Below are 11,461 nucleotides of genomic sequence, written 5' to 3' on the forward strand. Positions count from 1 at the left end.
GGTTAGGGCTTCAACATAGGAATTTGGAGGGAACACCATTTCATAACACTATCTCATTGCACATTTTTTTTCATGTAAGTAATGCGTAATCTACAGTGTGAGGAGGATCTGAATAAGTGCATTTGGGTCCCCCAGTTCAGAACTAGATCAGTGAGGGCTCAAAGAGTTCAGGCCTGGGATGGGTCTTGCAATACAGGTCAGGCATGGTAGGTAGAATATGGAAGGAGTTTACAGTAGGAGTACAGTGGTAAGGTGGCCTGGTGGCAGCAGGATACTTTCCTAATGGGGGTAGAGTGTGTATGTTAGGAGGATAATGGAAGATGTTCAGATGAGTTTGGGGGGTTTCCCCATGTGGTCTGCCACCTGAGCTGATGGCAGAACACTGGGATGAGGCAGGAAGCCAAGGGTGGTGGCTTTCAAGCGTTAGTGAGCAAAAACACACCTGGGTTACGTATTCAGAATGCATGTTCTTGAGGTCACCCCAGACACAGTGCGATGTCCCCACATATCAGAGGGTAAGACCAGGAAGTTTCCAGTTTTAAATGTCTCCCCAGATGAGTGTATAAAAGTTTGAGAACCATGGGCCTAAGGCACTATGTAGGTCTTCTAAGAGCAAAGTGGAGCACTGATGTGGGCGTGGCCTTCTAGGGATCGTGACTAGATGCCCGCTGGTGCTGAAACTGAAGAAACTTGTGAACAAAGATGAGTGGAGAGGCAAGGTCAGTTACCAGGACTACGAGATTGAGATTTTGGATGCTTCAGAGGTAGAAAAGGAAATTAATAAAGGTGAGTACCCCCTGTTTGGATGCCTGGTCAAGCCTTCTGACATGCCTGGGGTCAGTTTGTAACTTTCTACTCCCACCTCCCTGGGCCTGTGCTGTTTCCTTAGGACCCCTTTCTCCTGCACATCAGGCCCCAGTTCCTTCTACTTCTTTTACCTCATTATGACCAGCATGCTTGGATATCAGCATCTGATAGCAATAATTTATTTCTGGCCGGGCACAGTGGCTTGTGCTTGTAATCCCAGCTCTTTGGGAGGCTGACACAGGAGGATTGCCTGAGACCAGCCAGGGCAACATAGTGAGACCCTGTCTCTTAAAAAAAAATTAAAATAGCTGGGCATGGTGGCATGCACCCGTGGTCCCAGCTATTCTCAGGAAGCTGAGCTGGGAGAGTTGCTTGAGCCTGGGAAGTCAAGGCTGCAGTGAGCTATGATCTTGCCACAGCACTCTAGCCTGGCAATGGAGTGAGACCCTGTCTCAAAAACACATCTATTGCTTAATATGTGAGTATGTAGAATAATGTGAATTTTGAAATGTAAAACTTGTCCCCAAATATGGACGATCTGTCCCTTAATCAAGGGCTTCCCTACTTAGATCTGGCAGAAGAGGAGCCAGATGTGAGGGTGAGGGAGCTCCTCCCCCTCTTCCTTTGTACAAAGAGCTCCACATTGTGGACCGGATCGTCACTGAACCCCACTCAGAACCAGCACCCTTTTCCTAAGAAAGGGGAGTGCCTGGGTTTGCATAATCCTAGCTTAGGCTGACTCATGGCAGGCCTCCATAAATGCAAACCACAAGGATCAATTTGAAGTTGTCTGCAAGGCGAAACAACACCAGCAGTGTAGACAGGGCAGAGTAGCTGACAAAGAGCAGCCACTGTGAGATGCACGGATAACATCTTCCTCTTGACCTTTCTGTTTTTCTAGCATGTCACATGATTAAGTTTCATGCACACTGGGAAGGTACTGAAGTGACATGAACTGATGCCCAGCAGTAGGAAGGGACAAGTTTAGCATTTGTGAAGATGGAGCATTAATCACATTTGTTGACTGTTTATAGAAAGATAAATAACGTTATTGACAAACCATGATTTTGAATTAGTTGGGATTAGGTTGGCTGCCTGCAGCAGAACACTCAAAATAACTGTGTGCGTTAGTCAGCCCTTGCTGTAAAACAAACCCATCTTAAAACTAATGGCTTAACCACTTTGATTTCTCATGATTTGATGGACCGGCTAGCTGGGCTAACTGGGCTGGAGCTGGTGGTCCAGGATGGCCCTTGGCTGGAATGACCAGGCCTTCTGTCTGTGTGATCTCTCCCCGCCAGAAGGCTAAGCTAGACTTCTTAATTTGGGTGGAGGGGTTCCTAACAGCAAAAGAGGGCAAGACCCAGCATCTAACACCTTTCAGTCTTTCCTGACGTCGCACTGTGTAACATCCCCTTAGCCAGAGAAAGTCAAGTGGCCAAGCCCAATTTCAAGGGACAGATTCTCTCTCTCCATGGAAGTGACAAAGGCACCCTGTAAAGTAGCGTGCATACAGGGATGGAAGGGAATGTGGATGCCATTGTGCCAGCAAGTTGCTAACACAGTGGTCTAAACAATGTAGAAGCTTTCTGTCCCTCTTACATAAGTCTGAAGGGGGACAGACTAGAGCTGACTGGGGATTCCAGTGTCAGGAACCAAGACTTATTCTGATCCCATTTCTTCACTGGGTGTGGCCTCTGTTTCCAAGGTCCCCCCCTCCACCGCTGTAACTTAGTCAGCAAGTCCACTGTGAAGCCAGCTGGATCATGGCAAGGGGCATATCTCCGCCTTCATGAGCACACTTTCTAGAAGTTGCACATAACATTTTCACATGGCCCACTGGCCAGAACCCGATCTCATGACCACATGGCAGGTACATGGATATTGGGGGAACAATTAGTGGACCATAACCACTGTTATTTCCTAAGTTCTAAATTGATATCAAACATCCCAGAAAGACATTCTAGATGTAGAAAAGAGGAAAGTGGTGTTAGCCAACAATTTGATGAAACAAATTCCTATCCTAAAATTCATTAAGGAGGAAGGAGCAAAATAAAATCTTATTGGGATGTTAACAGCCAGTGCTTATCTTAGCTAAAATAAGCACATTTCCCCATATGATTTTCCAGTTTATATTTTAGGAATTTCCATATATTTTTGTTTTTATTTTGCTTGGTTGCTGATTTCCTGCTGACATCAATGAGAAGGATTTAGGAATGCTACCAGGAAGAACTTCTTGCCTCAGCCCAGCTTTGGACTGGTCTAAGTGGGTGTCACTCATGGTGATGTTCTCACAAAGTCTCTCTACACACAGTGCTGGCCAACAGCAGGGAAAATACTGAGTTATCCTTTGAGATCTCTTTCGTCCCAATCACAGAAAATTGAACCTGCTCCAAATATGCTTTTATCCATGACTCACAGAGAGGAGAAGATGCTTTCGGAGTATTCACTGTCATGAGATCCTTTCATCTTAAGCTCTGGGTTTGACTTTCCCTGCTTCTTCTCTAGCCCAGAATACCATCGCCGGGGAAGGAATGGGAATCAGTCATGAGCTAATTACCCTGGAGATCAGCTCCCGAGATGTCCCAGATCTGACTCTAATAGACCTTCCTGGGATAACCAGAGTGGCTGTGGGCAATCAGCCTGCTGACATTGGGTATAAGGTCAGACTTCAGACCCATTCTGACCTTGGCATTGGTGTGGGGATGGGGGGTGTGTGGGAGGGGTGGGAGGAGAAAGGGGGTACTGTATTAGAGTAACCGTGAGTCCAGAGCTGAGTTGCTATTTGGAGGTGTGAGTGGGGAATTCAGAGAGCCCATTGGTCAGTCTCTTCTGTCAAGTTGAATGGAAGCTTCTTTGGAGAAAGTGAGGCCAATGGGCCCAGTTGGAAACATCTTCTATGTATTTGTTTTATGTTTTATGCAATGTCATATCTGAAGTGCTGTGTATTAGGAAGGGGTCTTACGTGGGAAGAGAGCATTAAAAAGAAGTATAATGGGCCATACACAGTGGCTCACTCCTATAATCCCAGCACTTTGGGAGGCTGAGGCAGGAGGATTCCTTGAGCCCAAGAGTTTGACAGAAACCCGAACAACATAGTGAAGACCCCCTTCTCTATAAAAGAAAGGTTAAAAAATTAGCCAGGTATAGTGGCGTGCAGCTGTCACTGAACAGCCACACACTGTTCTGGGAGGCAGTCCTGCCTTCATGGGAGGATTACTGGAACCAGGGAGGCTGCGATGAGCCATGATTTTGCCACTGCACTCCAGCCTGGGCAACAGAGCAAGAACTTGTCTCAAAACAAAAACAAAACAAGCAAGAAAGAAATAGGTATAATGATATTTTAGTATCAGTGAATCTTACTTTACAGATTAAAGATTTAGGGGTGAAGTGAGGTTTTTTGGCCACCATTTTTCATTGTGACCATCAGATCTAAGGTATTTGGGGTTAATTACCTGAAACCTCATGGTTTTCCCTGAGCCTACAGCTCTATTTCTGCCGCAGATAATTTATTTTCTCATAATTCCAGCTTGGTAGGTATCTCCAGGGTTGTGTTTTGTGGGTTCATTTCTCCAAAGTTACTTCTTTTGGGGGAAATACCCCTGGGACTCTTAGGGCCTGAAGCAAGTACAAGGTCAGGACCTGTCTCACCTCTCACTTGCCTTTGCCATACTCATGAGTCACCTCTTCTCCTTTCCTTACAGATCAAGACACTCATCAGGAAGTACATCCAGAGGCAGGAGACGATCAACCTGGTGGTGGTCCCCAGTAATGTGGACATCGCCACCACAGAGGCGCTGAGCATGGCCCAGGAGGTGGACCCCGAGGGAGATAGGACCATCGGTGAGAATGGATGTGCTGGGCTCTCTGCAGGGCTTCGGACAGGCTCACCTGGTCCTGGATCTCCTGCTGGCCGCGGCACTTGACGACCATGTAGCCCGCCTGTGCTCAGTGGTCTGCCAGTGGGCAAGTGTCCCTCCAGTCTCCATGGGCTTTGCTCAGTGGGGACCTACCTCCACTAAGACCTACTAAGGGGGCAGGTCTGCTGCCCACCAAGGCCAAGCGAAATGAGCTGCTTTTGACTTTCACTGGCTAGGTTAGCTTATAACCCTTATCTACTTGCTCAGAAAGGCACAGTGGGCTCAGAAGCAGGGCAAACTCAGGAAGCACATGGTATTCATTAAGCATGTGCTTGAGATGGGATGTCCATAACTCAAGGGACAAACAAAATGTGGCGTGTTCTACAGTGGACCCGGGTGAAGGAGCTTGGGGAGAGCCACACACTGTTCTGGGAGGCAGTCCTGCCTTCATGCAGCTTGCCATGGAGTTCTTTTCTGGAGCGGGGCTCCACTGGCCCCATGGTTCTGCAGGGCCCATGGCCTGCCCTCAAGCAAGGATGGGAGGAAACCCTGGGAGACTGGGGGCGTGAGTGGTGGTTCGTTCACCTCTGCCTCGTGACTGGGCACCTTCTCTCCCCAAATACATCTGGCTCGCAGGAATCTTGACGAAGCCTGATCTGGTGGACAAAGGAACTGAAGACAAGGTTGTGGATGTGGTGCGGAACCTCGTGTTCCACCTGAAGAAGGGCTATATGGTCGTCAAGTGCCGCGGCCAGCAGGAGATCCAGGACCAGCTGAGCCTGTCCGAAGCCCTGCAGAGAGAGAAGATCTTCTTTCAGGACCACCCACATTTCAGGTGCGCTCACCTGGGTTTCATCACGGATCAGTCCAAGCCCAGGATGTCAGGCCTTCCTGGGGAAGGTGGCAGCCATCCCACAGATGTGTGGAGTGTGTGTGTGTGACTATGCTTGTTCCCCAACAAGGACTGTGGAATTCAGCTAGAAGAATAGACAGGGGATCACAAAATACTGCCAAAAAAAAAACAACTAAAAACCAATCAAAATGAAAATAGGGAGAAAACAATGTACAATAATTTAAATAGTATGGTGCTAGAACCATATTTTATAAAAACATGAATAGAAAAAAAGTAGAAAGCCCAGAAATAGACCTGGATGTATATATTTGATACATGATAAACGCAGCATTTCAAATCAAATAGTGAACTATATCAGCTTGATTATCTATTAATGGTGTTGGGCTAATTAATATTTGGGGAAAAAATTAAAATACTGCCCTTACTTACCTCATTATACCAAAATAGTTAAAGATTAAAGTCAAATATTAAAAGGAAGCAATAAGCATCCCAGAAGAAAAGGTAGGTGAATAGTTTATAAGGCCTTTCTATCCCTCCTGCCAAAAGTGACATTTTTTAAAAGGAAAAGACTGATAAATTGGTAAGATTTAAAATGATGGGACTATGTAGAGTTGTAAACATTATTGCATTCAGTTCTCTCAGAAGCCTACAGAGAGCCATTACTCAGAATTGCAGAAATATCAGAAACTTACTTGCTGTTCTGCACATTCACAATAGCCAAAAGATGAAGATGACTCAGTGTCATTGATGGACGGATGCAGAAAGCAATGTGGTCTGTACAAAAACGTGGAATACTTTCAGCCTTAGAAAGGGAAGGACATTCCGACACATGCTACAACATGGATGAAGCTTGGGGACATTCTACTAAGTTAAAAGACCCCAGTCATAAGAGGACGGATACTGGAGGTCCCTGGTGTAGTAAGATTCATAGTGACAGAAAGAATGGTGGGTGCCAGGGGCTGGGAGAGAGAGAATGGGGAGGTAGTGTTTAATTGGGGCCATTGTTTCAGTTTGGGAATACGAAAAGTTCTGAAGACAGTGGTGATGGTTGCATAATAGTGTGAACGTACTTAATGCCACTCAAGTGTCCTCTTAAAGATGGTTAAATGGTCAATTTTATGTTATATGTATTTTACCACAATCTAGAAAAATTGACAGAGAAACTGAAGCTTAGGTATGAGTATACTCTCACAAAAAGGCACAGAAACTCATGCTTTGCTGCTTCCTTTATCCTAAAATGTCCTATAAAATGTGGGAAACCCTGTAATAACTCACCCTGGGAGCATAAATTTGGATCGGGTGAGAAGACGCTTGACTTCCTTCCTCCAGGCAGCCCATGGTTTAAGTTTTTATCTTGGACAAGATATTTTGTGTCTCTTCTCCTCAGTATTCTGCTACCCATTTATCTCAGTATGCTTCAATGTATTCATATGAAGATATGTCTGTAGCCATTATGATTACCTACACGTATTACACATAGAAGGAGGTGTTACATAAACGTGTCTATACATGCCTGTGTATTTTTGTGATGACCAAGTCTATAGTCAAATACCATGATACACATTTATTATATCAGCTGGAAGGGCTCATTCCATATCATTGCTGAAATATCCTAGATTGCTAAAATTCAGTCATAATCCTGTTCAATCCAATTCTGAGTATTTGTTGGGTACCAATTGCAAGACATTCCATCCAGTTGTAAACAGCTGAAATTCGCCTTGACTTTTCCCAACAGCAGAAGGCAGACTTGCGTGTTCTGGCTACATCAAGGTGGAAATCGATCCTGTGTTCTCTTCTAGGGATCTGCTGGAGGAAGGAAAGGCCACGATTCCCTGCCTGGCAGAGAAACTTACCAGCGAGCTCATCGCGCACATCTGTGTAAGCACGGGCAGAGCTGTGGGTTCTTGGAAAGAATACTACGAACACAGAGCTGAACCTTGCTGGCTTCTTAAACATCGCTGTACACACAGATCTTCTGAGGATCTTGTTAAGACGCAGATTCACATTCTGTGGGTCTGGAGTAGGGCCTAGGATTCTGCATTTCCAGCAAGCCCCCAGACGATGCGGATACTGCTTTTCAGAGGACCACAGTCTCGGGGGATGCTGACAGACTATCTCTACTGGGCCAAAATAAAAATTAAAATCTTATGCACAAGCTACTAACTCTTCCTTTCCCATTGACAACCACTATTATAATGTCTTAGTCATTCTAATGAACGTATTTTTTAACTTCTAAAAGCTTTGTAAAAGCTCTGTGGTTCTTTTTAAATATCTGCTTGAATGTAGTCTCTTCCTTTTTCAAATTTTCTTTTTCCTTTTTTTTTTTTTTCTTTTCTTTTTGGAGACAGAGTCTCTCTCTATTGCCCAGGCTGGAGTGCGGTGGCACGATCTCGGCTCACTGCAACCTCTGCCTCCTGGGTTCAAGCCATTCTCCTACCTCAGCCTTCTGAGTAGCTGGGATTACAGGTGCACACCACCATGCCCAGCTAATTTTTGTGTTTTTAGTAGAGTCAGGGTTTCACCATGTTGGCCAGGCTGGCCTTTTTCAAATTTTCAACTCAGCACCAGAGTGCAAGGTCTTCCATGTGGTCCCCAGGAATGTGGGCGCAGAATGGGGTTGTTTTCCAGCTGACTGTGATGAGCGCAGAGCTCTTTCGGGTCCCATTGTGTGCAGAAAAGGGATGCTTCCTTATTAGATTCCCCACCTCGAGCAAGCCCAGGGGGGTTTTTTTTGCCATTGTACCAAGTCAGGCTCGTAGGTTCACGTTTGAGTTTTCTTACCTAGACAGATGCCCTTGCGGCTGAGATAGGCTCCATTGCTTCCTTCTTCTTGAGCTCCTCCCTGGCCACTGTTACTGGGGCTGGCATCTGAGTACCCCTCACTAACTTGTCAGCCCAACGATACATTTTAAAGGTATGGCTTTCACATGTCAGCCGGCATTTTTAGATGTTTGCTGTGGAAGTGTGAGCCAGCATATGGTGTCAACCGTATTGTTAAAAACGTAAGTCTGTGATCAGTTTTTATTGATTGTAAACAACAAAAAAGTTGTTGAATCTCCAATTGCTCCAAATGCCACTTCTTCAGAACCTACGAAACAAGTGGATCTCTCCAGTCTCCCTCCAGAGAGTTTACCTAATTCGACGACAGGAGGAACTGCCCCTGGGTCACTCTACCAGGGCCCAGCACCCATGCACAGTGGGTGCCTCATTGCTGCTCATGAGGCTGCTGTCACAGGAGTGGGGAAGGGGGAAGACCTGGGCAGAAAACAGTGCCCCTAGTGTGTGTCCTCCTGCCCCCCAGGTCTGGAAAAGCTTCCTTTTAGAGGAAGCCAGGAAGTCAAACGGCCCACACAGCTTCTATGTAGAGGGAGGCCCAGGACTTCCTTTTCATTCACTGTTCATCTTTATAAATTCCCATTTTCCTCAGAAATCTCTGCCGCTGTTAGAAAATCAAATCAAGGAGAGTCATGAGGGAATAACAGAGGAGCTACAAAAGTATGGTGTCGACATACCAGAAGATGAAAATGAAAAAATGTTCTTTCTGATAGACGTGAGTGTTGCCAGCTGCATGGAGCTGGAGAAGCACATGTCATGGTCAAAAAAGGGACCCTGGGCCTTATGCACTTCCTTCTTCACTCCCCCAACGCTGATCCAAAGACGTCTGGCCTGTAGCACTCAAAGGGTGGACAGGGCTGAGGGAGGCAGGGCAGGGAGTGCGGGTGCGTCAGCAGTGAGGGATGCTCAGGCTGCGTTGTGCCTGCTCTGTCACGATCATTGCCCAGATCCTTAAGGCAGTAAAGGGTGGGATAGGATTTTCTGGTGCCAAAACCTCTGCTTTCCTTTGATCCACAGTGTCCCATAAGGAAGCAAAGAATGATTCCCCACCCACCACACAGGCACAGCCTCCAAACGACCTTGACCTTGGATTTGAAGTCTATCCGCTTATACTGATGTTTTTCTTCTTGACAGAAAATTAATGCCTTTAATCAGGACATCACTGCTCTCATACAAGGGGAGGAAACTGTAGGGGAAGAAGACAGCCGACTGTTTACCAGACTCCGACGTGAGTTCCACAAATGGGATATAATAATTGAAAACAATTTGCAAGAAGGTGAGTGTCTTAGTCCCTTCTTTGAGCTGCTACAACCAAATACCTGAGACTGGGTCATTTATAAACAGTAGAAACTTACTGCTCATTGTTCTGGAGGCGAGAAATCCATTCTTAAGGAATCAGGAAATTTGGTGTCTGGTGAGAGCCTGTTCCCTGCTTCAAAGATGGCACCTTTTAGCTGTGTCCTATCATGGGATAAGGGACGAACAAGCTTCCTCAGACCTCTTTTTTACAGAGATACCAGAGGCATACCTCAGAGAGATTGTGGGTTCAATTCCAGACAAAACGAATATTGCAATAATGCAAGTCACATAAACTTCTTGGTTTCCGGTGCATAAACAGTTCGTTTATGCCATACTGTAGTCTACTAAGTGTGTAATAACATTAGGCCTAAAAAATATGTATGGACCTTAGTTTAAAACACCTTATTGCTAAAAAAATTGCTGATACAGAAACAAAAAGTAGCATGTGCTACTGGAAAAAATGGTGCTGATTTGCTTGACACGGGGTTGCCACCGACCTTCAATTGCAAAAAATACAGTATCTGAAGTGCCTAGAATCCCATTTGTGAGGGCAGAGCGCTCATAACCCAATCCTTCCTAAAGATCTCCTCTGTTGATACCATCACACTGAGGATTGAGTTTTAACATAGGAATTTTTAGGGGACACCAACATGTAGACCATAGCAATGAGTCAATAGCGTGGTGAGCCTGATACGTTGGCTTAAGACAGAGGAGAGTGGGGCAGTTGGGGAGGATGGTCAGGATAAGGAGCTGGTGACAGCTAAAGCCACATTTGCTCTCTTTTATACCACTGAACCCAAATGACCATCCACTGATGAATCGATAAACTAACTGGCATGTGTCTATGTGTAGCAGTTGGCTCTGGCTGCCAGAACAAAGTCCCACAGACTTGGTGGGGGATTAAACAGTAGAAATTTATTTTCTTACAATTCTGAAGGCTGAAAGTCCAAAATCCAAGTGCTGGTGGAGTTGGTTGCTTCTAAGGCCTCTCTCCTCGCCTTGCACACGGCGTCTTCTCGCTAGATCCTCATGGGGTTGTCCCTCTGTGTGTGTCTGTGTCCTCATCTTCTCCTACAAGGACACTAGGCAGATGAGATGAGGGCCCACCCTAGTGACCTGATTTCAATTTAATTACCTCTTTGCCTGTCTGCAAACACAGTAAGAGTCTGAGTTCCTGAGGGTTAGGACTTCAGCATAGGAATTTGAAGAGGTCACAACTCAAACAGCCCATAACACCAAGCCCTGGAATATTTCCAGCCGCAGACAGGCACAGAGCGCTGGTCCACAGCACCCCATGGATGAACCTTGAAAACATCATGCTGAGTGAAAGAAGCCAGCCACAAAGCCACATATCATATTCTTTGATTCCACTGATAGAAAATGGCTAGAGTGGGCAAACCCAGACAGGCGTAAAGCAGAATAGTGGCTGCCAGGGGCTGGGGAGGGAAAAGTGGGAAGTGGTCATTGATGGGTGATGGGTGTGGGGTTTGGGAGTTATTAACGTCTGGGGATGGTTGCACAACTTGGTGAATATACTAAAATTCACTCACACATACACTTTTTTTTTCTTTTTCTTTGGAGACAGAGTCTCGCTGTGTCACCCAGGCTGGGGTGCAGTGGCTCAGTCTCGGCTCACTGCACCCTCTGCCTCCCGGGTTCAAGTGATTCTCCTGCTTCAGCCTCCGCCTCCCTAGTAGCTGGGATTACAGGCACCTGCCACCACACCTGGCTAATTTTTGTATTTTTAGTAGAGATGGGGTTTCACCATGTTGACCAGGCTGGTCTTGACCTCCTGACCACAGGTGAT

At 46.0% G+C, this 11,461-nt stretch overlaps 1 protein-coding gene across 1 annotated transcript in view; it reads left to right on the forward strand.

Moving 5' to 3' along the window:
• Positions 1-11,461, forward strand: part of MX1 (MX dynamin-like GTPase 1) — a 32,448-nt gene that overhangs the window by 6,439 nt on the left and 14,548 nt on the right. Inside the window, exons 4-10 of the mRNA XM_011954059.1 lie at positions 649-786; positions 3,316-3,470; positions 4,512-4,650; positions 5,304-5,502; positions 7,320-7,398; positions 8,948-9,070; positions 9,490-9,631. Coding sequence (XP_011809449.1) covers positions 649-786; positions 3,316-3,470; positions 4,512-4,650; positions 5,304-5,502; positions 7,320-7,398; positions 8,948-9,070; positions 9,490-9,631 — 975 coding nt within the window. The remainder of the gene's footprint in view (positions 1-648; positions 787-3,315; positions 3,471-4,511; positions 4,651-5,303; positions 5,503-7,319; positions 7,399-8,947; positions 9,071-9,489; positions 9,632-11,461) is intronic.

This window comes from Colobus angolensis, unplaced genomic scaffold (genome assembly GCF_000951035.1).
Source record: "Colobus angolensis palliatus isolate OR3802 unplaced genomic scaffold, Cang.pa_1.0 Scaffold38, whole genome shotgun sequence".
NCBI lineage: Eukaryota > Metazoa > Chordata > Mammalia > Primates > Cercopithecidae > Colobus > Colobus angolensis.